Here is a 24,576-nt window from a genome sequence, read left to right as displayed (position 1 = left end):
GCTGAAACTCTTCATTGGGTGGTGGCCTTGCGGGTTTGCTTGGCGGGTCCCTCGCTATTTATGGTGTGTAGGTGACATGCTCTCGGGTGTGCGACGGAGAAGTTTGGCGCGTCAAAGGCTAGAGATGTTAGTGTAGCTCCCGCCTCGGCTTGTGAGGCATGCGTCCCAAAGGTGGTGGTTTGTGTGTTTGTGTGTGTGGTCGCTCTGGCTTCCTGCGGTGCCTCCACCGGAGTTAGTGGGTTTTGCGTCGAGGAGCGACCGCCTGAGAGCTGCTGGACTTTCCAAATATTGGGAGATGGGCTTTGGCACGAACTCCTACCACAAGGTGGCGGTGGGGGATTGTTGCGGGTTGCGTCCCCACAACAATTTGTGTGTGCCTTGGTGATTCTTGTCGTCTTTAATCCTTTTTTTTTTGAAAAGAGGAGCTTCAAAGGTTTGCTTGTGTATTTTCGGTTGTTTCTTACAACCACTCGGCTTTCTTGGATGTGACTAGTCTTTTGTGACTGTTTTTTTTTGCTTGCTCTTTTGGATGTAGGGCGTAGCGTCATGGGCGCTGTTATTTATGTTATTGCTAATGGCTACAAGTAGTCGGTGTTTTCTTCTTTCAAAGTATATATTTCCCTTTAATTGAGTCACAGTTCAATATATATATATATATATGTGTGCGAATTATTTATTTTATTTTCTTGTAAATTGTGCGCCTTACCTTGTTTTTCACTTTTGGTAGCGGATATGTGTGGTTTGGTGCCCATTTCGTTGTCATTTTTGAAATACCTTCGCGTTGGTATTTTTTCCAAACAGAAACAGCAAAACAGTGTCGTTGGTTGCTCGTATGTGATTGTTTGTTGCTGCTCCCCATTTCTCAACGCCCTTTAATTAAATATGCTTGTTTGTAAGCATTTGTCTCGTGTGTAAACTATGTTGTCTTCTAATTCATTGTGGTAACAGTGGACTATTGTCGGCGTTCTAATAATATCGCTATCTTTTTTGGTGTTCAAATATATGAATCAGAGCACTGTGTTTGTTTGGATCTTCAACATTTCTTTAGGTGGACACTTAAAACATCCTGCAACCTCAGTGGGTCGTTAACGGCAGGTGATAACAAACTCATTGTAGCATTCGTTCAGTGGGTTAGGGTCCATGATGCTTACATACCAAAGTGGTGCAACTCTGACAACAGCTGGGCCGTTATTGGTGGTTCTGTTCATCTGCTTCCTGGTGTAATTTCTGTATGTTTCACGATTTGTCTGTTTTCAAGGAGGCGGAGGGATGCATATGTTATCTGTGGTTATTTCTGTTCATGTGGCCGGGGTGATCTCATTTTTCTTTTTTCGCGGTAATATACATGATGCTGATATTTAGACTCTTTCCGTTGGGGACATCGATGGACGCAGGTGTGTCTATCCAATGCATGGTGAATGTTTATTTTGCAGTTGTTTTGTGTAGCAGGGGCAGCCGTCATAATGATTTTATCGAAGTCGGATTCAGCTTGGAGTCTCCGTCATTAGGTTGGAGCTCCGAGTGAACGGAAGTCCCACAGTTATTGCTGAGACAATGACTTCCCTCAGTTTCTTAATGATTGCCTGTAGCTGTATCGTTCAAGTTACTTTATGTATTACCCTGTTTTTTTTTCCGTACGGCAACGTTCGAATAAAACTTCCTGATTGTGTTTCTTCATCTTTCCATATAGTAATTAAAAGCAAGAGTGATCATGATGGACTGCAGAGATGCTTCGGCATGTCAGGGGGTGGGTTCTCTCTGTTTTTTCCCATATCTTAATCCTTTGGTTTCATGGCACGCGTTAGTATTGGGACATTTACTTTATTTGTTTGTCGTGTTTGTCATGAGAAGTATTATGCGGGGCAGGCGCGCCTTAAACATGAGTAGGGTGTTGGTCGTTTACAACGTGCTCCAGATATGCCTATCGGCCGCAATGGCGATTAACCTGTCACCGCCTTTGAAAAATGGCGTCTTTAACCTGAGTGGTAAATTTTGCCCGGATATAGAGTTTTGGATGTTCGTTCACTACTGCAGCAAGTACATTGATATGCTGGATACCGTTTTCATACTTTGCAAGAAAAAAGAGGATCAACTGTCGTTCTTGCACGTATATCATCACTGTACGATTGGTCTTATTTGGGGAATTTTGTTGAGAAACGGGCTTGCAAACGGGACGGCGTTTTTTGGGACTTGGATAAATTCTTTCGTTCATTTTTTGATGTATTCACACTACCTCTGGACATCTTTGGGGTATAGGAATCCGTTTAAATTTCTGTTAACCAAGATTCAAATGTTGCAGTTTTCTCTTTGTATTCTTCATGCTATTTTGGTCACGTTACTTGACACTCAGTTTACTTTAGGGTGGAACATGCTGCAATTATTGTACAATGCCTCACTTCTGGTTTTGTTTATAAATTTTTACATGAATTCGAGGGGAAAAGGTTGTGCTATAGAAAGAAAACCACAATGAGACTTTGTGACTAAAATCCAAGTGGAAGTGGCCTCTTTTGTGCGTCGTAATAATAACACGTAATTAAATCACACTCAGTATGTGTGATGTGTTTCTCTTGTCTTTTTTATGTTGAAGGGATGCACAACTGTTTTTGCCGTCCTTCTATTATTTACCCATTGCGTTGGACGTTCTCGCTGTTTTCGAAATTATTATTATTATTATTTCTACTTTCTGGCTGTAGTTTCTGTTTCAGTCGATGGAGTCTCCTGCGAAAGGTGATTCCAGACAGGGGTTAAAAGGGACCCAAAAACATTTGGAGTTTCAGCTGCAGCGTGAGAAAGCTTACACTCGTGAGCTTGAGGAAAAAGTTAAGTTACAACAAGCACAGATAGCTACTCTCGAACAAGACAAAGCTGAGCTACGTAGAGAAAAGTTAATGCATACGGACGACGACAAGAAGCGGGGAAAATTAGAGGAGAGGTGCCACACCCTGCAAAAGGACTTATCCGAAAAACAATCTGCATTGGTTGCTGAGCAGAAGCGCGCGGCTAGGGCTGAATGTGAGAAGGAGCAAATTCGTCGTGACGCTCATGCTTCTATAGCTAAGTGGTGCGATGCAGAGAAACAATGGATCACCGAGAACGAAACCATTCAGAGACAGCTTGAAGAATCAAGGACTGCTTATTCGAAGTTAACGGATGAATTCAAGGAGTTGAACGTCACACTGAAGGAAGTTCAGAAGCAGTTACAGAGGGAAAAGGACCACACAACAAAATTGGAGTCATTATCGCACGAGGGGGAAAAGAAGATAACTTTGTTACATTCCCGTATCGAGGCATTGCAGAACGATGTGCATACGCGCGACGAAACTGTTTTCAAGTTGGAGGAAGCAAAATCCAAGTGGGAAGAGGTTTGTCATGTGAAAGACAACGAGATAAAATCTCTCGAAGTACAGTTAGGAATGCAGAAGAGCACGATTGAGAAGCTGCAAAACACCGTCTCCACACTGAACCAGCAAATCGAGGCAGCAAAACTGATCAATATTGAAGAAAAAGGTCGTGTAGAAAAGGCAAACTGTGACCTACGAGAATCCGAAAAAGGAAACAAGCTGCTTATGATGGAGCTGGAAACAATGCGTCGTGATTTTGAGCATGCTTCTGAAAATTCTTCCAAACACCAAGAAGTTATTGTAGAATTGAGGTCGAAGATTTCGGCGCTAAACGATCAGGTGATAGAGAAGTGCGCTGAGTCTCGGAAGTATGAACTGTCTGTCAGTCAACTGAAGGCTGATGTGAACCGTCTTGAACAAGAACGTACCGATAGCAGCCGAAGAGCCGCAATATTGGAAAGTAATCTTCAAGAGCTTCGAAGTGCGCTCGAACAAACAAGGATGGATTTGGAGAGCGTCATTAGTGCAAAAAGTTTCCTGGAAACCGAATTCCAGCGAGTGAAGAGTATGCAGGATACGAAGGACGAAAATTTGGTACTCATGCGGGTGGATTACGAAGAAAAAATTGATTCTCTGCGCCGTGAGGCGAAAGACCTTACGTCTGAAATTGACGCCAGACGAGGGGTAATTGACAAGTTGACAGGTCAGTTAGGTGAAGCCAATGCAAGAAATGAGGACCTCTATCGCAAGGTTATGCAGAGTTCTGAATTTTCTACCCAGCTACGTTCTGCCACTGAAGAAATGCAGCTGAATAACTTCATGCTTCAGGTAAAGGTGCTTGAGCTCGAAGAACAGGCTGCCAGGTGGAGTCTGTCTAAAGAGTCTGCTGATGAAAACCTTGATATTCACGGCATTCTTGTCGTCAATATCGATACTGCAGTGACACATTTCTACGAGGAGACAAACTTACTAAAAAAGAAAGTTGAGAAGTTGACTCATCAAAAAGATACGGAGATATTACATCTATCAGAGGCGCGGTCGCGTTTGGAAGCTGAAAGAAGTACGTTGATACGGGGAAAAGAGGAATTGGTTGAGGAACTAAGGGCGAAGGAGACAGAAATTCTAGACCTCCAAGAGGGTGCACGACGAGATAAAGAACAACTTTTTCTCCTGGGGAAAGAAATTGAAAGGGAGAATATCAATAATGAAGAACGCACCGCTAACGAAAAGGTTCTTTCTGACAAACTCATCGAAACAGAAAACCTTTTGCGTGAGGCTACTCTGTACTCTGAAGATCGAATGAGATTGTCACAGTGGATGGCGAATTGGTTAGAACGCTTCTCACGTTTTTTTGTAGATATTGTTGACCAATATAGCGCACTGACAGTTGAGAAAACGCTTGCTGTGGCAGAGGAATATCGTGTGTTATACACGAACAAGAACGACGAGCTGCTGCGCAGACTAAGTCACCTGGAAAAGGTGCGAAGAAACGCCGAGGACATGTGTTCTCACCTTGAGCTCAAGTTGAGGGAAATCGAATCACGTGTTGAGGGAAGTGAGAAACTTCTTGTAGAGCAGAGGGAAGGTCTTACGAGGAAAATTAACGTCGCTGAGAATGAAAAGGAGAAAGCTGAAAAGAACAGTGAAAGCCTCATGGAGAAGATTAGTGTTCTATCGCGGCAGCACGCTGCCGATATTCAGAAGAAAGACGATCAGGTGAGAGAGCTTTCCCGCTTACTAGATACTGAAAAGCGTAACGTTGACGAGTTGGAGCAGAGAACCCAGAAGCTCCGAAGTAAGCTTGACTACGAAATTTCCCGCAAAGGAGAGTATAAGAAGGCTCTGGAAGCAGTAAAGGCTAAACGCGAAGAAACGGAATGTTTCAGAGCTAAAGAAAAGGATTGGGCAATGAAGGCGATACATCGAGCCAACGAAGAAGTGAATTACTGGATCAAGAGCTTTGAACAACTTAAGGGGATGCTAGAGGATATGTCAAGAAAGTCCGGTGCACAAATCACAGCCGTTGACAAGGCGAAAATACAACAGATGGAAGTTGCGTTGTGCAGAGTAAGTGTGAGGGAACCAAACCTGATTTCAAACCTCTGTGACGAGGGAAATTGTGGTGCAAAGAGGCAAAGATCGAATTAGTGAAACTTTATTGAATGTTACCGCGTTTATTTTTTAGATTAGATGACAGCGGCAGTGGTGCAGAGGTCAATTAGATGTGTACGTTTTTTCCAGTTTATATCATCACCGATTATTTGTTTTTGGTTTAATCTTTTTATTCTCTTGAAGTTTTATTGTTGTATTTTTCTATGTGCGCACTTCCCTCCTTGTACCCACTTTACTGTTATTATTAGTTTTAATAACAATTCTTTCCATCTCATATGTGTATTGTGCATAATGTAGTGCGAATGCTTGATCCAGGGTAGATGCTCAGGTTAAATAAATTTTTTTCTCATGCTAATGTCACCGCCTTTAATCCGTGGAAAAACAGACCCTCAGGATTAGCTCTGAACGGCCGACCGCAGATGGTCAACCCGAGATATTTTAGGGGGAAATATAGAAAGGAGAACCCAGACGATCCAACTCGTCTTTTGAAGGCGAAACATGTTTTGCTAAAGCGATGTCACTTATGCAATCGAACCCTGTTTGTTCCCCGTTCCCAAAGGGGCTACTTTCATACATGTTGCGAGGGTGTGCGTATGAAAGAATTTGCGAATATGGAGTCGGTAATGAATTCGGAGCACAAACTACTGACACTGTCTCGGCAGTGGGATAGCGAAAACGAACGACCTTGGTGCAGCCCACATAGGCCGCGACCTAAGGGTCGATCGAAGTTTAAAAAGTGATCTTTATATATAAATCCGTCTGCATTTTAATCCTTTTTCTGCTACGGTGCTTGCCTCGCCTTATAGGCAGCGTGTACCCCTTTAGTGGTTGAGGATCCTACCGGCTCTCTTGCTACTCACTGTTGCCTCTTCCTGCATTCTTTCCCCACAGACTTTCTCTCCCCTATCTCGTTGTATCCTTTAGTGTTTCTTTCGACTGCACATCTTATCAGAGTTGTAGGGGCTATGGGGCTGTTTTCGTGGTTTTGGGACATGCTGTCCTTCCTTGGCTTCACAAATAAGACAGGCAAAATTTTGTTTCTCGGGCTTGATAATGCCGGGAAGACGACACTACTTGGAAAGCTTGCTACTGACCAGGTGCATGTTCACAGGCCTACCTTCCACCCAAACGTCGAGGAACTTACCCTTGGTGGAATTAAGCTCAAGACTATTGATATGGGTGGCCATCTGGAAGCTCGTCGCCTATGGAAGGATTACTTCACTAAAGTGGACGGTGTCGTTTTCATTGTGGATGCTGCCAACCCTGAGCGCTTCCAAGAGGCGAAGCAAGAACTTGACATGCTTTTGCAAACAGAAGAGCTTGCCAAGACGCCGTTTATTATTCTTGGAAACAAAATCGATTTGCCACGTGCTGTATCAGAGGATCACCTTATTACAGCCATGGGGTTAACAGGACTTTCCACCGGTAAGCAAAACAAGGTGACTGACCCTGCTGTGAGACCCCTTGAAGTGTTTATGTGCAGTGTTGTCAAGAAAGTTGGTTATGGTGATGCCTTCAGATGGATATCACAGTACCTTCAAAATTCTTAGTTATATTCAGGTCGCTGTTCACTAGCTAACTTTTTCATTATTATCAATGATATTTTTGTTGACGTTTTTAAATGTCGTCACAACTATAGGGTGCGTGGAGCTATTTCACTTTTCCTATACAGTGTGTCAAGTGTTGCTGGTCAGGTGGGGGCGCGCTGTGGTTTGTTGTGCTTCCCCTATTGGACTTTCCCCATTACCCTGTACACAAGCTCCCTATAACTAACTACGTTTTCGCTTGTACTGCCCACCAGTTTCTCTCTTTTTCGTTTTTGCGAGGTGATGGTACTGATGTCAAAACGAGATGCCACTTGGAGTTCCGGCAAAAGCTGTTTCTCGTGGCCTTCGTCGATCGCTGGTATTTCCACAACAGAGCGCGTTTCGACAGTTAACAGCAAAATAGAGGCTATAGTTGATGGGATAGAGGGATACTGTAGTGTTGGTGCCTTCGAGGCTGATGTGCGTAGGTTGTGCACGGATATAAATAGATTAGTTGATTACATAGAGGTGACTGGTGTACACTGCTCTTCCTTTACGTACATTAGTTTACTTGAGACACTCGCTCGACTTCGGCTTGTCGTGACACAGGTTCGAAAACAAGACGTTGGTGATATGTTTCAGTGCGTGCTCGGCGCCCGTCGGCCTCATGGAATTCAAACCCCTTCACTTCCAACCGAATTGTCTGCGCAAAGGGTATTTGGTTAGTGTGTACCCGTTGCTATGTGACTCCGAAACCGATGCAAACTTTTTCCATAGATATATTTTGGGGATGCCCTTTCTAACCCTTGCACTCTCTGGTTGACGGCCCGCTTCCAGAGATAAATGGGTTGCGTTTTTGTTTTCGTTTATTACAAACCTATTCGGTATGGTGCGGCGCCACACGTTGCCGTTGCCTGATCCTGGCATATAGCCACGTCTCTGTTCTGCTGTTGCGTTAACCCCACTAACACGTTAGTTTTACCGCTACTTACGGGATTTATTAGGTTCAGTAGAGTGATCAAAGGTGAGAAAACATGGCTCCGAAGAGGGGAAGGAAGAAGGGTAACAAGGAGGTGAGTGCGGAGATTCTCCGCATGCAACAGCTCCGCGCACAAGAAGCCGAGGGGGAGGAAATCCAGAAGCGTGAGAATGAGCGCCGTGACCGAGAGGAGCAGGAGGAACGCATAACTCTGTGGAAGGAGGAACAGGTTCGAATTCTCCGTGAGAAGGAAGGAAAAGTGAAGGAGCTCATGGCCAAGGTGGAGCAACTGACTGCTACGTTAAGGGAGGAGCGTATGGCATCCGAGGTCCAGGTTGAGCAATTAGTGCTCATGCGTGACACATTGCTGAATGAGGTGGGTCTGCTGCGATTGGAGGTGGAGGAGAAACAGAAACTCCTCGTACAGGAAAAGCACACAGCGGAGTTGCAATTGAACAATCTTCGTGCAGAAACTGAAAAAACAATCAGTTCAATCGAGTGCGATAATGAGAATCTCCGTGTAGAACTGCGCGTTGCGAAGGAGGATCATTCGGAGTACCGAATAAAAATGGAGGCGCGTATGGACGAGAAGGAGGGGGAGATACGCAGTCATGCGTTGACGATTGCTGGTTTGCAACGGGAACTCGAAAAGGCAATATCGATGAACCGTTCGATGCAGGAGGTTGTAGAAACACGGGAGGCAGATGACAGGAAAAATGTCGCCTTGATGCAGATGCTCAATGCGCAAATTGAAGAAAACAAACGCCGTTACGAAGAGCAACTTGAGGAGGAACAGCGGCAGGCAAGCATCGAAAGGGAAAAGTACCTTCAGCTGGAGGCAAAGTGCTCTCGGTTCGAGGATGAGGTAGAAGCATTGAAGAAAGAGAACACTGACATAAAAATGAACTCAGATGTGGTGTTACGTGATTATAAGCAGCAATTGGAACAAGTCAAGCATGATTCGCAGTACCTCTCTGGAGAGCTACAAACCATCCACGAAAAACGTGCTGTGGAAAACGAGGAGATGCAGAACGAGAGGGAGAAGCTCGAAAAGGAGTTGGAGGCCACCTTCGTTGAGCTTGAGAGCAATCAAAGACGAATGGAGGAACTTGAGCATTTGTTGCGGCGGAAAGAGCGAGAAAACTTCGACAAAATAACATTTCTTAACGCCCAAATAGCCAATAACCGGACTGCCACTTCCCAGCTTCAACAAAAACTTCTGAGCGAGCGAAGGGCTTATGAGATCGAAATATCGCGGACGACCGAAGAGGCAAAGGAGAAAGAAAGGGAACTTGACACTGCACGCCAGCTAGTCGCACAAAGTAAGGACGGGGCAAAGGAACGGGAGGCGAAACTTCTTTCAGACATCGCAGTGCTAAAATCACAACACTTACAGCTGCAAGCAACACTGCAAGGGAGCCAAAACACACTCGATACAGCAGTGGCGGCGAAAGATGGGGAAATCGCGAGACTGCGCCGCCTCCTTGACGCGCACTTCATCCCCCACAGGAATACGATCGAGGGAGAGGTGGAGACGCATGAGGGAACGATAGCAATATTATCCGAGAAGATCTCTGAACTGACGCGCGAAATGGAGGTGCGGGAGCAGCTGGCTCTTGAAACTGAAACACAACTGAAGGCCCGCATTTTCAACCAAGAGGAGGTAATTGACGCACTCCGGGAGGATTTGCGTGTTTGTGAGTCGCGGCGCCGAGAGGAGCTTCGTTCTTCGGAAGATGAAGTTTCCCGCCTGAAGAAGACACTCGAGGTTCACTTTATACCATATGAGATGTAGACAGAATGGGGAAGTTTTCAAGGAAGCTGTTTTTGGATGTGTTCCAGCCTTCCCCCACACGGAATGTACAGAAGAGCAAAAGTAGAGGAGAATGTGCGGGGAAACTAGAGGAGCAAAGAGAAAGGAAGCAGCTGGAATGAAGGCGACGAAGGCAAGGTGATAAAGGAAAGGATATTTTTACATGACAAGTTACGTTGCCGGCTGCTGTAAATGTCTTTTTTTTTTCATGCTTTACTTTTTTTTTTTCCTATTTGTGGTACCACTCACCGACCCTGTACGTATTTTTAATGTGTATCCTTGTTCAAATGTACTTTGAAGTGCTCTTGATTACCGAGTTGGAGATGCTGTGCGCTACCAGTTGTTAGTGAGCCATTTTTTTCTGCTTATTCAGTGTGCATGTAGCATCCTTCCTTTTTCATGTCTTTGTCAATTTAACGCTGGGACAAAGTTCTGCCGTTTAGACAGTTACTTTAAATTTATGTCCGACGAGGCACCACCCAACAAGTGGGAGACCCCTGAGTCAGCGTCTGCTGCACGAGCTGTCGGTGTGTATGGGGGCGGTTGTACTCCCGGGACATACCTCAAAACGGCTACGGGGGTACAGCGGGGTGAAGAACTTTTTCACCGACCGGAATTGGAGCGACCGTGGCGTACAACAGCTGAGCAGCGTCACGTTATGAGTATAGCACTAAGAGAGAAGGAAATCGAGGCGCTGATGCGGAAGTGTTCGTCACTGCGGACGAAACTGGGGAACGCGAAACATGAGGCTAAGTGTATAGAGTTCGCCATGACTGAGAAATCTAAAGAGGAAATTGGCGAACTACGGGACGAAGTTAAGCGGTTGGAGGGACTGCTGAAGGGTGAGAATGAGCAACATCTCAAGCTCAAAGAAACAATGGAGCATCAATTACGCATGCAAAAGTTGCAACACGAGAAGGAGCAGATGATGTTGAAAAACGAATGCCGTGTTCTCAATGAGCGCGTTGAAAACCTCACAAAAATATACCAACAGCAGGTGGATGATGTTAAAAAAGCAGCCGCCCAAGAATTGGACCATGTGGAGAGCCTTTGTAATGCTCGTGTAGAAGAGCTGACAAAAGAGCTAGAGGCCGTTCGTGCTACAAACAGGGTCGCGGAGGAGCGTCACACCGAAGGTCAGGCGCTTATGAAGAACCTCGTACATCGCATTGAGTCTGAGTACAAGGAAAGGTCTACGGAAACGGAGCGGCGCATCGGTGACATGCGTGCGCGACTGGAGGATGAAAAGAAGAAGTTATCTGAAGAGCGCGAAGAAGCTGTGAAGGAGGCGGCGACGGCCGCGGAGCGGCTCGTTTTGGCAAACGCGGCCTCTCAGGAAGTAGAGCAGCGGTTCAAGCAGTGGGATATATACATTCTTCGCATCTTAGATGATATCTACTCAGCGTTTGTTAGCTGTGCCCCGGAGCAGGCTGTTGAACCTCACAGTTTGGAGGTACAGGAGGCCGCCCTCCTCTACGCCCCACGGTGTATTGTCGAGGATCCAGAAGCAAAACTGGTGGTTGAGCGAATTGTTACTCGCTTACTACAACTGAAAACCATAGACACCAACTGTGAAGCGCCGGTTTCGAAGGAATCAGATTTTGACTGTTTGTTGGCGAAGCTCGATGCTAAGCAAGAGCGACTTTCGCGTGCGCTGGTGGAGATTGAGGGGAAGTGCTCTGAGGCATCAGTTTCTTTAAACCGTGCGCTTTCCCGACTGTATTTTTTCTGTGATGATCTCGAGAACGCCATATCGCACTCCGGTTCGGTTCCCCCACCCCAAAGGAACGTTGTGTTCGCATGCTTGCGCGTCTTTAATGGTGACCTTATGTGGGTCGAGGATGCGGAAAAGGCACAAGCTGCCATATCTTTGATGAACTGCGTGTTGCGCCCTAAAATGGCTCAGTACGGTGCGTATGAGTGCTACTGTGATGGGACATCAATGCTGCTCGCCTTCGACGATCCGGTAGCGGCCTGTCGTTTCTGCACGGAGACCCAAAAATGGTTGATGACGCTCCCTTGGTCGCAGTCCCTTCTCGAAAGCTCATGGGGGTCAGAGGTGCGTTGTCAGGGGACAAATGAAGTGGTATTTCGTGGGCTGCGCCTGGCGATGGCGGTTCACACAGGTGATACATTTGTGGAGCCGCTGTCTATACCGGTTGGCGATTCTTACCGGTGCCACTATTACGGTCGTGCGGTATCTCAGACTGTACACGCGTGCTCCACGGCCCGCGGAGGGCAAATTCTGGTTTCCCAAGCCGTATGGGAGAGGTGTGGTCCGCGGAAGCATGAACTGGGTGCTTTAGTGGTGCGAGAACTGGGTGTGATCCCCACTGCATTTTTTGATGCAGAAAAGAACTCGTATGAAAAGGAACCCATCCAATTTTTCCAAGTGTTTGCGGAAACCCTAAAGAACAGGTCTTTCAACGATGCTGGGGATGCGGATGTCTGTGAGACAGACCCCTTAGGCGATTTGAACAAGTTTTTATTTCAATCTGAGCTGAAAGGAATGGAGGGTCGTTGTGTGGCGCTGAAGAGAGCGATTTCGGCAGCACAGGAGGAATTTGGGGTAATTGATGGTTCTATTCGCTCTTTAACCATCAAGGTTCGGGAGGCTAAGTCACACTTTCAGTTAATCCCACCGGTTGAAATGGTGATGCACTTGAACAACATGTACACCGTAATGGAAAGGATTGCGTTGCGCGCTTCCGAATTACGTGACACCATTGTGACCCTGGAACGGCGCCAGGAAGATCTTTCGGCTCAAACAAAGGGGCTGAGGAGCCAGTGCTCCCACATGATCTCGTCTTCTGCAAGATTGAAGGAAATACAGATCAAGGCAGATGTGATTGAATCGAGCTACAGGGAACAGATTCGCGGAATGACAGCGGGACATAGAGAGAAGGTTGAGCAGCTGCATAGAGAACTTCAAGAGCGTGACCAGAAAATTCGAGACTTGTGTAGAAACGTTGGGCATGTTGGGAGTGGAGGCAACTGATGATAGAGATATTACCGTTGGATGACGGCAACATTAGATTGTTAGAAGCACCGTTGAAAGATTTTGGATGTTTTATTACAAACACAAACCAACCATCACGCATACGTACATGTGGATGAATATGCTTGATAGAACTTTCCCTCCATTATAGTGCTCCATGTTCTTCTTGACCATCGTTGTTCTACCCAGAGGAAAAATGCGATCGTTCTTCTCTTTTTGTCTATTTTTTTTTTTCGTTGAACTCGATTGCGGTTATACGTTTTGTCGTTATTACGTATACGTTTTATTAAGTTTTCTTCGAAAACTGCGGTCACGGCAACATCTCCGGGAAGTTACAGATGTCGTGCATAGGGTGTGAAAAGGTGGATGCAGTATGCCACCTGTTCATACACTTCCGGGATGTGTAGGGTCTTTTTTTTGTTAGTGTGGGGGGGGGCGGGGAGGAGGCGTACTCTTAGTGTTTAGTAGGCGTGACCTCTCTTAACTTCATTTCCTCTTTCAACCTCGGTGAATGCACTACACGAAGTTTGATTGGTTTGTGTGGTGAGCAGCCAACGTATGTACGGGAATGCACGTTCTGCCTTTGCTCCTTTTTTGTTTTTGTGTCCGTTTATCAATATATATATATATATATATATATATTACCAAATGAGTATAGATAATGCGACTGGAGGTAGTAGCTACAGAGGGCGAGAATCTTCCTCGTACGCGATAGTTCGTGCTTACGTTTCTCCATTAAAGCGACTTGAATCTGATGAGGTGTAGGGAAAGTGCTTCACGTGTTCGTTCTGACATTTAAGTATTGCGCCCCGACGCGCTACGGTGCGTGGTTGCTGCAGTTGACTCGCAAGTGTTTTTTTCATATGTTGTGAAGCATCGCCTGATCAGTGCACAACTCGTAAGCGAGTCTTCACACGCTGCAAGAACGCCATTCACGTGCATGGACGTATACGTGATCGATGCGTGTCGTAGAAGATTTTTGACTGTTTCTCTGTCTGACGTGTTTTGACGGATACTTTCAAGTGAAAGGTGAGATAAAGGATATTTATCGTGTGCCGAGGATTATGAAAGTTGCAGTTGTGATATGACCGCATGGTCGTTCTTACTGTTTCAAGTTGCTGTGTGCTTATGGTTGCTTTGCTGCAGGCAACATAGTACCGGATTTGTGCATAAATGTCCGCTCAGGAATTGCTATTTGTGCACTTGCGCTGCGCTTTCTCTTTGACCGCAAATTGAATAGAAAGCATCGTTTAGTAGATATCTCTTAATATTTCAACAATAACATCCAAGTTCAGAGGCGTTGTCAATTTTCGTGTTGTCATCTTCGTCCTACTGTTTCGAAGATGAGTGATATCATACGAATTAAACGTCATTTTTACGTTCATTTGCTGAACAACAACACAAATGTCACTAAATGTATGCTGGGGCCGCAGGTGTACACACGTAAGGAGCACGAACGATGTCTTTTCGAACCGCGGCAATGTGTCGTGGTGCCTCCAGGCCACTATTGTGTTGTGCAGAACCCGTGCGTGCGTGGCGAAGACAACATCCCAAAGGTCGGGGAAAGTGAGGAGGTGCAGTTACGCATGGGCGAGAAAGAAATACGATTTGAACAACCTCCGTTTCCTCTATTGCCTGGGGAAGAGCTTTTAACCGTTGATGGGGAGTGGCTCTTCAAGTTAAAGGTGATTCCCGCAAACAAAGGTTACCATGTTCGTTGTACGCGTGATTTCATCGATAGTACACGGGGGTCAGTGCGGGCGGGTGAACAATGGATTGTGGAGGGCCCGCAGACATTTATTCCCCGCGTGGAAGTGGAGGAGCTTGGGGAGGTTGAGGCACTTACTGTGGAATCAAACACTGCCATTAAGCTCCGGGCACGGCTCAACTTTACTGACCGACAAGGTGTTGCGCGTGTGGCTGGGGAAGAGTGGCTGCATCGAACCAGTGGTGCTTATCTTCCTGCATACGAGGAGGAATTTGTGAGTTACGTTAGGGGTGCTGTTTTGACTGAGAAGGAGGCAATCCACCTAAGGGCTCTACGCAACTTTACTGATGTGTACGGTAAAGCACGTAAAGCAGGGGAGCAGTGGATGATTACGCATAAAATGTCCTCTACACACATCCCTGATGTAAACGAGGTAATCACCGCCACCGTGAATGCCATTATATTAAGCAAGAACCAGTACTGTATCGTTAAGGACCCTGTTGGAGATGAAGGCATCAACCAGTTCGGTAAAAGAGAAGTCCGCAGAGGGGAGTGCAGCTTTTTCCTGAGGCCCGGTGAGAGTCTGGTGGGTGAGGTTCAGTCAATGAACGCTATCGGGAAGAATGAGGCACTACTTTTGCAGGCTTTGGAAAAGTTTGAGGATTGTGGCGGCACTGTTCGCATGCCGGGTGAGAAATGGCTGCTCCGCGGTGCCACTGAGTATATTCCTAGAGTGGATGTTTGCGTGCTGGAGCGACGAGGTGTGATTGCACTGGACAAAAATGAAGGCATTTATGTCATGAACACCACTACGGGTGAAGTCCGCACTGTTATCGGAGAGCCTTACATGCTCAAGGAGCACGAGGTGCTATGGGAGAAGGATCTTTCTCCTGATGTGGAAGAACTTCTTGCATGCCCTACGGGGTGCTGCCGCTGCAGTGAGCGGGATCCTAACTTTACCAGTTCGCGTGTGAAACATCGTATCATTCGCTTCAACGTTCAACACAACGCGGCGGTACAGATTTATGATTACAAGCAAAAGAAACCTCGCGTAGTGCTCGGTCCGAACCTTGTTATGCTATCCCCCGATGAGGAGTTTACTGTATTGTCACTCAGTGGGGGAAAACCAAAAGCACTAAATTCGCTTCTCGCTCTACAGCTCTTTTTGGGTCCTCGTTTCTCCAGTGACACGATTGTTGTGGAAACCTCTGACCATGCACGTTTGCAACTTAGTCTTTCGTATAACTGGCATTTTGATGCGGATCGAGAGAATCCTGATGCCAAGATATTTTCCGTGCCTGATTTTGTTGGGGATTGCTGCAAAACTATCGCGTCTCGCGTTCGTGGGGCTGTTGCTGCGGAGGACTTTGACTCTTTCCATCGTAATTCCGCGAAGATAATTCGTGAGGCTGTGTTTGGTCGCGATGGCAATGGTCATGTGAGGAACTCACTTCGCTTCTCTGCCAACAACCTCGTCGTAACGAACATTGACATTCAATCAGTGGAACCCACTGATGCGAAGACGCGGGACAGTCTACAGAAATCTGTGCAGCTGGCCATAGAAATAACGACCAAATCCCAGGAGGCTGCGGCACGGCACGGGAAGGAGCGGAAGGACCAGGAGGCTCGGGGAAGGCTTGAGCGACAGAAGCTCGTCGATAAAATTGAAGTGGAGCGGACCAAAACACAGTGGCTTGAACTGCAGGCGCAGAGTGAGGTTGTTCAGGCGAGTGGGCAGGCAGTAGCGGAGGCGAAGGCGAAGGCGGAGTCACTTCTCATTGAGGCGGACACAGAGCTGAAGCAAGCGGAGATGAGGGCAAAAGCGCTCCGTATCACAGCGGCGTCAGACCTCGCAAAGCAAAAGCAACAGCAAGATCTCGAGCTGGAGTTTGCAAAGCGTCAGAACGAGCTGGAATCGTAAAGGCCCGTGAGCTCGCCCAAACGGAAGTTGAGAGGATTCAACGGATGGTAAGTGCCATTGGGAGACAGACGCTTGTATCGATCGCACAGGCCGGCCCCGAAATGCAAGCGAAACTGCTCGGTGGGTTGGGGTTGAAGGGCTACTTGATCACAGATGGAAAAACGCCGGTGAACCTGTTTAACACTGCGCAAGGGATGCTTGGGGGCCAAACAACCGAGACAAAGTCATAATTTTTGTGCTCTTGGGTGCACCCCTTCAAATTATATGTGTTAGTCCCATGCAATGTGGCGTGGTTGGACACTGTTAGCACCACCTTTTCATTTTCATATGGCATTTACCAAAGGTGAGGGACAAGGCACCATGGATTATTTCCGCATGCGTAGTAGTGGATCAGAAGGGCTTGCGCATGTCCGTTTCCGTTTTTTTTTTTGAAACAAACGGGATCAAGAGTAAGGAAACAGGGGTTCATTGGATTTTCAATCTGTTTAGGGATACTTACTGCCGCCATCAATCATACATTTTTTTTTTTGCTTTTGTTTCAAATTGTTGGTATGCACGGTGAGTAATAAATCTTTATGGATTTTATTGTTACCTGGACAATACCTGCGTAGTAAATTCACTAGCTGCAGGTATTATGATCTAGCGGAGAATACGTGTAGCGATGGAAATGGTACAACTGAGGGAGGCTATATTGCCTCAAGATTCTTGCTGCCATTTCTCTCGCATGGGCGTATCGATTTGTGGATAAGTATTTTGAGTCGAAATCACTTGCCCCACCTTGACGATAGTTTCAATTGTTTGCTTTTCATCTACTCTATTATTATTATTATTATTATTTTACAATTCTCGAGTATTCCTGCTTTTCCAGAAATATTTACCTCTCTTTGCAACAGCAATTGCCGCTCGTTTATTCTGATCTCGTCTGTTACTTTGAAGCTAGTTTTTTTTTTCCCCCTTGTTCGACATTCTGTATAATTTGAAGGCATCCCGACCTGTTGTTTCATCTGAGAGCAAGGGGATAAGGTGACTGGTGTTTGTGGTGTGGCTGCTGTGAGCGCTGTAGTCACATGTCAATGAGCAACGGAAGTAGTGGCAGTTTTATTGACCACGGCCCGAAGGCTGATTACCGTGATGGCTCGCGGCCACAGTGGATTGTGGATAAGACAGTTTCAAAGAGGGATTTCAATGCCGAGGGGGCGAGGGACCACAGCAGCGGTAACAGTCTTCGTAGCAGTACTGGCAGCGAAATGTCGGATGTTAGCCCGATGCGGGGAAAATTATCGGTGGATGTGGAGGGTGTTGTGTCTGCTTTGTGCCGAGAGAGGAAGAAAACAAAGCGTTTGCTACGGGATAAGCGGCGGTTGGAAGGTGAGGTTATCGGTCTAAAAAGGGAGAACACATCTTTGTTGGAATGTAACCGTCTGCTTGCAGAGCATAACAGCAGTTTGGCTGCATCTGTTACGACTCTTGTGATGAAGCACGACCAGACACAGTTTGCCGTGACGAGTTTGGCCTCGCAAACACAGGAGATTGGTGTGACTGTCAAAATGCTGTATGAAAAAACTGCTGTAAAGTGATAACGTTGTGCCCAAACGTGACGTGTAATAAAGAAGAGTGAAGGAGGCGGTGTTTTTTTTTTCTGTTATGTGTGAGGATGCCAGGTAATATGTGAAGTTAACGTAAAGAAATATGTATGTGTTTGTATGTGCGTTTTACGGCTCACGATAAGAAAGGGAGGGGACCGTGGTGTTGGGTGTAATTCATTAGGCCGCTTTGTAAAGCTAATGGTGCTTTGTTACCGCAGAAAACGCCTTGGGTAAAATCGAAAATGTCCGGATGCCACTGCGCTGGTTGGTGGGGGAGATTTACGTCGGCGGTAAGCGGGAACAGAAACATACACACATTCGTATATGTTGATATACAGGAAACCAAACTGACAGAACATTTTCAGTTTTGTTCTCTCTCGTTTGTTCAAGTTTTGTCTGTCCACAACCGTTTAATTTTATATTATTTCCCCTGTCTTTGTTCATCCCCTTCCTTTTTTTCTTTTCAACTTAATTTCCCTCTTCTCGCGTTTCCCTCTTTTTTCTTTTTTGACTCCCGTTTGTGAGGTTGCACGAGACCCTTTCAAGCACTTCCGCCTCTTTTCTTCGTTACCTTAATCCGATTATTCCATGCTCGGATCAATCACTTTCCTTCTTTCTCTATTTCATCATCTGACGACGTTCTTTGCCCATACGTTTTCCCCCCTTTTTCATTGCGCCTACAGCCGTGTAGCCGTGAGCAGCACTCCGCCGTTGTTCCCTCGCAAGGCATCTGTCCGTAATTGTTTGGGATCGTGCCACGAGCAACAGTTAATCGTCACGGGTTTAACCAAGTTAAGGGGTGTGTAGTATTATTAAAGCCACACAACATGTCTAAGCACCATGAATTCAACATTAACGCTGATATGACGAAAGAGATGCAGGAGGAGGCGCGTAACCTTGTCATTCAGGCCTTTGAAACGGAATCGCTGGAGAATGGCGTGGCCTCTTTCGTGAAGCGGGAATTCCAAAAGAAATACAAGGGTATTTGGCATTGTGTCGTTGGCAAGAACTTTGGGTCCTTTGTGACTCATGAGATGAAGGGGTACATATACATGACCTGGGGCCCGTTGTCCATCCTTTTGTGGAAGACAGTGACGTAACCTTCGTCGCGCGGTTATTTTGGTGGCGGTGCAACCCTGGCACCTGTTCAGGTACGTTTCCTCTCATTTTCGTTGTGGTTACTAGAATGTATAGAGATGATGAAAGGGTGCACAATGACTCTTTATGCACCTTTTGTGTAAATATACATATTCGTATATATATGTCAACACGGGTGATGGAGAAGCTAACCACTCACCTGTGAAAGTACCGCGTGTATCCCTTTTCTTGCTAATTGTGTTGATGTGCGTATTCAATTGCTGGCGTTATTCGCTTCTTCTTTATCCCGTTTTTCCTTTTGGTGAGAGGAAGGAAAGAAGTGGAGGTTGAAACATATTTCTTTCCCTACCTTTATCAGTGTTTTGTGCAGGTATGTCGCACGTTCCCTTTCGCATGGAACGTCTTATGGACCGCCTGTATGCGACGGACGAAATTTTAGACTTTGTGGGGCGAGGAACGTATGCGTCGGTGTTCAAGGGTGTGAGCCTCGTAGATGGTGATAAAGTGAGCAAGGGGAGCCCTGTTGCCCTCAAGGTGTTTGAAAAACGAGGTCTCTCGTTGGACAGAATGTGTCAAGATATTGTTAGAGAGGTGGAGATTCTGCGTCATCTGAACCACCCTAATTGCTTGCAATTTATTGATTGCTTTCAAACCGAATATCATATTGTGATCGTGACAAACTTCGTTGACGGAAAGGAACTCTACAAGACACTGCGTGACGGCACCATGACGGAGGCGCAGGTGCGGTCAGTTGCACGACAGTTGTTGGAGGTCGTTAACTATTTGCATAGCCAGGTTCGCGTTGTACACCGCGATATCAAACCTGAGAACGTACTTGTAACATCCACAGAAGATGGTGGATTCCACTTGACTCTTGTTGACTTTGGTCTCGCACGCACGCTGTCGAAGGGGCGGCGTTGTGTTGGTGATCGTCTTTTGGGCGGGAACGTGTGGCAATTGTCCCCAGCTCCCTCGGCTGCGCCAGCGGACTCGCTTGAGTCGTCGTACACCGACAGTCCTCTTATCGCCACACCGTGCGGGACCATTAACTATGCGGCCCCCGAGACGGTGCGCAGCCTCGTGCAAAGCGGCCATCTGGCAACCACCGCTGAGTTAATGCCACGAATGGATATGTTTGCCGTGGGGACCATATTGTACGTGATGTTCTGCAGGAAGCTGCCTTTTCAAAACAGGGGAAATAAGGTACAATTGGTGAAAGTGATGGAGGTCGGGCCGTTATTTGAGGAGCCGGAATGGAGGAATGTGCCACCTGAGGCTGTAGATATCATTCGGCTATTGTTGAGTTTTGACCCAGGTCAGCGGCCTAAAGCAAGTGATGTGCTGCAATCTGCGTGGTTCCTAAAAAAAAATGAGACGGGTGGAGTGGCTGATTTCTTACCAATGACGAGCCAATGTGAAGAGGGATAGCGCAGCTCCCTCGCTTTCCCCCGGACTTGTGGGTCAGAGCAATTTCATGAGAAGCGGAGTGAAGTATCTTTGCGTGCCAAAAAAGCGCATTGTGTGACGACGGCAGGCCGGGAGACTCGTGGAAGATGAAGACGTGGCGCAGTGGTCGCACAAGGTGAGTGAGAGGGAAGGAATACGAAGGCGGTTATGAGAGAAGTGGAGGAGGAGGAAGGGAGTCTTAGGGCCTGCACGAGGCGGCCTTTTGATTTTTTTTTTAGCTGCTTTTGCCCGTTTGTTACATGGGTGTGTGGTATAGCTACGCTCTTCTCTACCACACACACACACACACATATATATATATATATATATACTTATGCGTGCATGGTTGCATATGTGTACTTGGTTTGTGATATGGTTTTGCCAACTGACTCATCTACTTGTGCCTAACTGCAAGCAGTTCGTGGTTGTGCTCGTATGAAACAACAAAAATAGCATGCAGTTACGGAGAGAGTAGGACCAGGCGGAGGGTCCAAGTGTTTTCAAAAAGTGAGCGTGGCACAGTCGGTGCGCAGGAAGGGCAGGTTCGTTGCTTGCTAGTGCAACATTTGTTTTTTGTTTTTGTTATTTTGCTTGGAAACGTTTTTGGAGTTGAATCACATACATACCTTCGTTCTTTTACTCGTCGCTTATTTTACTGTTTTGACTGATTGCTCCCTGAAGTGTACTTACTCTACGTGTGGATTTTAAAAATTTTTTTGTTAGGTCTGTAGGCTGAGGTTCCCGGTGCCACGCGACTACCCTGTATTTGTTACAGCGGTCAAGTTAATCAGAAAGAAGTGGTGAGGAGTGACATAAAGAGTCGGACGTAAAGAGGGTGCGTCGGAGACGAATTAGGAATAAAGTGGTAAAAGGAGTGGGTTTAAAAAACAAAACAAAACAACAGTAACACTAAACTAAGGTATAAAAGGCACTGACAAGCATGTCTTCCAGAGCTGAGGAAGGGACTCACAGGCATGAAGGGCACGTCACCAAAACGAAACGCTCCCGCGAAGAGATGACTGGGAATGAAGAGACTGATCAGGAGCCCAACAACGGCTCTGCCGCGGTGGGTCGGCCGTTCTCTGAGTTTAATCTTTCCAGCGGGATGGTGAAGGCACTGGAGGCTCAAGGTATTGTTTCGCTGTTTCCCGTGCAGGCACTAACATTCGAAGCTATTATGCGTGGTGAAGATGTCCTTGTGCAGGCGCGTACGGGAAGTGGCAAAACACTTGCTTTCGGTATTCCCATTGTTGAGAAACTGAACAAGAAGGAGGGACCGCTGGCGCGTGGGCGCGGTCCTGCGGCGGTAATATTTTGCCCGACTCGTGAACTTGCCATTCAAGTGCGTGACGTGCTCGCAGGTGTTAGCGGGGACCTCGTGGTTGCTGCACTTTATGGTGGTGTTGCCTACAGTACCCAGGAGCGTGTGCTGTTCAGCGGTGTTGACATTGTTGTGGCCACACCCGGTCGTGCAAAGGATTTCCTCGAGAAAGGTACGCTGCACTTTGAGCGTGTGAAGATGGTTTGTTTGGACGAGGCTGACCACATGCTGGATATTGGCTTCAAGGAGGATATTGAACTGTTACTACAGCGAGTCGCAGAACAGAACGGTTCGACTCCTGATGAACCAAAACACCAGACGTTGCTCTTTTCGGCCACGGTCCCAGACTGGGTCCACACGTGCTCATTCATTTCCAAGAACAAAAAGTTTATTGATATGGTCGGGCAAGGCGCAATGCGTGCGGCAAACACCATCCGATTCTATCGCCGTAAGTGTGGCTTTGCTGAGGTTTCCAGCATGTTGGCAGACTTAGTGAAGGTGTACAGTGGGCGGCATGGCCGGACACTCATTTTTACCAACACCAAGAAGGACTGCCATGACCTTTCCATCAACAATACAAAGTTGGATTCTCAGTGCCTTCACGGTGATATGCAACAAGAGCAGCGGGAGAGCACGATGAAAAGCTTCCGTGACAACAAGTTTAGCGTTCTGATAGCCACTGATGTGGCTGCCCGTGGCTTGGATCTCCCCATGGTGGACCTTGTCATTCAGTGCGCACCGCCTACAGACATTGATGCCTTTATTCACCGCGCTGGCAGGACAGGACGTGCTGGCCGCAAAGGTGTCTGTGTGCTCCTTCACCAGCCGAAGGATGAATATGTTGTGGAGCGCATTGAGCGCCACGCCAAAATTAAGTTCGAGGTTTTACCCGCGCCGACGCGGGAGGAGATTCTTAAGGCAGTGGCGCGCGATGCTGCGGAAGACATGGCACGCGTGGAGCGAAGCGCGACAAATCTTTTTATGGACCAGGCTGCAGAACTTCTTAAGGATGCTGACCCAACCGAGATTCTTGCTTCAGCTATTGCCGTCATGAGTGGATATACCAGCAGTATCACAAAGCGTGGCCTCATCAGCGGGGCAAGGGGCTCCGCAACAGTGCAGATGTTGGGTCAGCGGAGTTTACCTACGCATGTGTTTTGCAGCATATTGCGCAACAACCTCGGGGATGAATTGTTTATGCGTTGCCGCGATATAACACTCCTGCAGGACGCTCCGGGTTGTGTATTTGACGTGCCTGAGGATGTAGTGGACCGCATACTAAACACTCCAGTGCAAGGCATGGAATTGAGCGTAATCGAAACGCTTCCTCCAATTATTGCCCGAGAGCTGAACAGCGGTAGTCGCGGAAACCGTGGTGGAGGTGGTGGTGGTGGCGGGTACCGTGGCGGGCCACGGGGCGGCGGATATAATCAATACAACCGTAATGGTGGCGGCGGCGGTGGTGGCGGCGGAAGGAGTTGGGGTTCCGGCTACCGGTCGACTCAAAGGCGTTATTAGGAGCCTAACCTACCACCGAGTGTGTGTGGGAAATGTGTCGTTGTGTGAACTTATCATCGACCAGCGGCAGTATGCATACCAGGGGTTATATCTGACGCAAATAAGCGTGTGATACTCAGGGACAAAGTGAAGGAAAGGAAAAAGGGGAAAACCATTATGACAGGTATAAGGACCCCCCTTCTGACACTGTTTCTGTTTCTTTGTTTAAACGACTGGGCTACTGCAGTTTATTAACTGTTGTTCGTTAAGAGTAATTAAGTTCTTTCTTTTATTTTTGAATAGGGGCACTATTTTACGTCTGTTACCACTGTTAAGCTTATCCACGATGCCCAGTGAAGTTGCACTCTTAACTATATAAGTGTGCGAAATGCGCTTCTTTTGCTGCGCCGTGCGGCTCCTATTCATTTCTCCCATAATGCTTCTCTTTCTCTCTTCTGGTGGACTGTCTGATGTATGTCCCTGTGGCTGCATCCCAGCAAAAAGTTAGCATTTAGCGGCAAATCATGGCAGGCCGTTTCCGTGGTGCAGTTGGTAAGGTGTCTAAGCCCCCAAAAAATAGGGCCTCCAAAAAAGCGAAAGGCAAGCGCACGGTTGCTTTGGTGAAGCGGGCACCCAAACTTTCAGAGGAAGCGTTGCTGCAACGCGTAGCTGAGTTGACTGGTGCGGCATCATCCTCTTTGACGGCCGCTGACCAGGGCACAGTGGCAGCGAATTTGAAGCCAAACAAACCGAAAGCACCCTCTTGTTCGCCATCGCTTCGTGCTCAGACACTGAAGAAACCAATTGGCAAAGGTGCCATTGAGATTGTAGGGAAGACGACTGAGAAAGTTGTACCAACGACGGAGGTATCGGGGGGACGGACTTCTACGGAGGCGATGGGGCTTAAATTACTTCGTCGAGCTGTAAAAAACCAGAACCACAATCGTTTGCTGCCTCATCAGAGCGCACATGATTACGAATACCGCCTGCGCTCGGTTGCCACGGCCGGTGTTGTTTGTCTGTTTAATTCCCTTTCGCAGTCGCGCAAGGCAGGGAAGGATGTGGAGGAGGGGGAGCGTCACACGACGGCCGAAAAGGCGCAAGAAAAGAAGCAAATGGCGAGCAAAGAAGCCTTTTTAGCAGCCCTCCGCCAACCAAAGAAAGTGGATAGGTACTGGTAGTGCCTCATTGGTGGATTTCAATTTTTTTTTTTTTAAAGCCGCTGTTGCA

The 24,576-nt window shown here is 47.1% G+C and overlaps 14 protein-coding genes across 14 annotated transcripts; 13 read left to right on the top strand and 1 right to left on the bottom strand.

Annotated features, from left to right (window-relative positions):
- Positions 1-11: 11 nt before the first annotated feature.
- TbgDal_V6080 (hypothetical protein, unlikely) lies at positions 12-548 on the bottom strand (the record flags this gene model as incomplete). Its single annotated transcript, XM_011775453.1, has 1 exon — positions 12-548. The coding sequence occupies one exon, from the start codon at positions 546-548 to the stop codon at positions 12-14; it is 537 nt and encodes a 178-aa protein (XP_011773755.1).
- Positions 549-1,711: 1,163 nt separating this feature from the next.
- TbgDal_V6070 (elongation of very long chain fatty acids protein, putative) lies at positions 1,712-2,470 on the top strand (the record flags this gene model as incomplete). The annotated part of the gene is made up of 1 exon (XM_011775452.1): positions 1,712-2,470. One exon carries the CDS (start codon positions 1,712-1,714, stop codon positions 2,468-2,470), a length of 759 nt encoding a protein of 252 aa, XP_011773754.1.
- A 238-nt stretch (positions 2,471-2,708) lies between these two features.
- Positions 2,709-5,489, top strand: TbgDal_V6060 (hypothetical protein, conserved; the record flags this gene model as incomplete). Its single annotated transcript, XM_011775451.1, has 1 exon — positions 2,709-5,489. The coding sequence occupies one exon, from the start codon at positions 2,709-2,711 to the stop codon at positions 5,487-5,489; it is 2,781 nt and encodes a 926-aa protein (XP_011773753.1).
- A 284-nt stretch (positions 5,490-5,773) lies between these two features.
- On the top strand, positions 5,774-6,193 carry TbgDal_V6050 (hypothetical protein, conserved; the record flags this gene model as incomplete). The annotated part of the gene is made up of 1 exon (XM_011775450.1): positions 5,774-6,193. The coding sequence occupies one exon, from the start codon at positions 5,774-5,776 to the stop codon at positions 6,191-6,193; it is 420 nt and encodes a 139-aa protein (XP_011773752.1).
- A 225-nt stretch (positions 6,194-6,418) lies between these two features.
- Positions 6,419-7,003, top strand: TbgDal_V6040 (ADP-ribosylation factor, putative; the record flags this gene model as incomplete). Its single annotated transcript, XM_011775449.1, has 1 exon — positions 6,419-7,003. The coding sequence occupies one exon, from the start codon at positions 6,419-6,421 to the stop codon at positions 7,001-7,003; it is 585 nt and encodes a 194-aa protein (XP_011773751.1).
- Positions 7,004-7,282: 279 nt separating this feature from the next.
- Positions 7,283-7,705, top strand: TbgDal_V6030 (hypothetical protein, conserved; the record flags this gene model as incomplete). Its single annotated transcript, XM_011775448.1, has 1 exon — positions 7,283-7,705. The coding sequence occupies one exon, from the start codon at positions 7,283-7,285 to the stop codon at positions 7,703-7,705; it is 423 nt and encodes a 140-aa protein (XP_011773750.1).
- A 308-nt stretch (positions 7,706-8,013) lies between these two features.
- On the top strand, positions 8,014-9,753 carry TbgDal_V6020 (paraflagellar rod component par4, putative; the record flags this gene model as incomplete). Its single annotated transcript, XM_011775447.1, has 1 exon — positions 8,014-9,753. One exon carries the CDS (start codon positions 8,014-8,016, stop codon positions 9,751-9,753), a length of 1,740 nt encoding a protein of 579 aa, XP_011773749.1.
- A 478-nt stretch (positions 9,754-10,231) lies between these two features.
- On the top strand, positions 10,232-12,769 carry TbgDal_V6010 (hypothetical protein, conserved; the record flags this gene model as incomplete). Its single annotated transcript, XM_011775446.1, has 1 exon — positions 10,232-12,769. One exon carries the CDS (start codon positions 10,232-10,234, stop codon positions 12,767-12,769), a length of 2,538 nt encoding a protein of 845 aa, XP_011773748.1.
- A 1,343-nt stretch (positions 12,770-14,112) lies between these two features.
- TbgDal_V6000 (major vault protein, putative) lies at positions 14,113-16,398 on the top strand (the record flags this gene model as incomplete). The annotated part of the gene is made up of 1 exon (XM_011775445.1): positions 14,113-16,398. One exon carries the CDS (start codon positions 14,113-14,115, stop codon positions 16,396-16,398), a length of 2,286 nt encoding a protein of 761 aa, XP_011773747.1.
- Positions 16,399-17,465: 1,067 nt separating this feature from the next.
- TbgDal_V5990 (hypothetical protein, conserved) lies at positions 17,466-17,975 on the top strand (the record flags this gene model as incomplete). The annotated part of the gene is made up of 1 exon (XM_011775444.1): positions 17,466-17,975. The coding sequence occupies one exon, from the start codon at positions 17,466-17,468 to the stop codon at positions 17,973-17,975; it is 510 nt and encodes a 169-aa protein (XP_011773746.1).
- An 836-nt stretch (positions 17,976-18,811) lies between these two features.
- TbgDal_V5980 (dynein light chain, putative) lies at positions 18,812-19,084 on the top strand (the record flags this gene model as incomplete). The annotated part of the gene is made up of 1 exon (XM_011775443.1): positions 18,812-19,084. One exon carries the CDS (start codon positions 18,812-18,814, stop codon positions 19,082-19,084), a length of 273 nt encoding a protein of 90 aa, XP_011773745.1.
- Positions 19,085-19,454: 370 nt separating this feature from the next.
- Positions 19,455-20,510, top strand: TbgDal_V5970 (protein kinase, putative; the record flags this gene model as incomplete). The annotated part of the gene is made up of 1 exon (XM_011775442.1): positions 19,455-20,510. The coding sequence occupies one exon, from the start codon at positions 19,455-19,457 to the stop codon at positions 20,508-20,510; it is 1,056 nt and encodes a 351-aa protein (XP_011773744.1).
- Positions 20,511-21,468: 958 nt separating this feature from the next.
- Positions 21,469-23,367, top strand: TbgDal_V5960 (nucleolar RNA helicase Gu, putative; the record flags this gene model as incomplete). Its single annotated transcript, XM_011775441.1, has 1 exon — positions 21,469-23,367. One exon carries the CDS (start codon positions 21,469-21,471, stop codon positions 23,365-23,367), a length of 1,899 nt encoding a protein of 632 aa, XP_011773743.1.
- Positions 23,368-23,870: 503 nt separating this feature from the next.
- Positions 23,871-24,527, top strand: TbgDal_V5950 (hypothetical protein, conserved; the record flags this gene model as incomplete). Its single annotated transcript, XM_011775440.1, has 1 exon — positions 23,871-24,527. One exon carries the CDS (start codon positions 23,871-23,873, stop codon positions 24,525-24,527), a length of 657 nt encoding a protein of 218 aa, XP_011773742.1.
- Between the last annotated feature and the right edge of the window lie 49 nt (positions 24,528-24,576).

This window comes from Trypanosoma brucei, chromosome 5 (genome assembly GCF_000210295.1).
Source record: "Trypanosoma brucei gambiense DAL972 chromosome 5, complete sequence".
NCBI lineage: Eukaryota > Euglenozoa > Kinetoplastea > Trypanosomatida > Trypanosomatidae > Trypanosoma > Trypanosoma brucei.
This window is presented reverse-complemented; position numbering and strand designations above follow the sequence as displayed.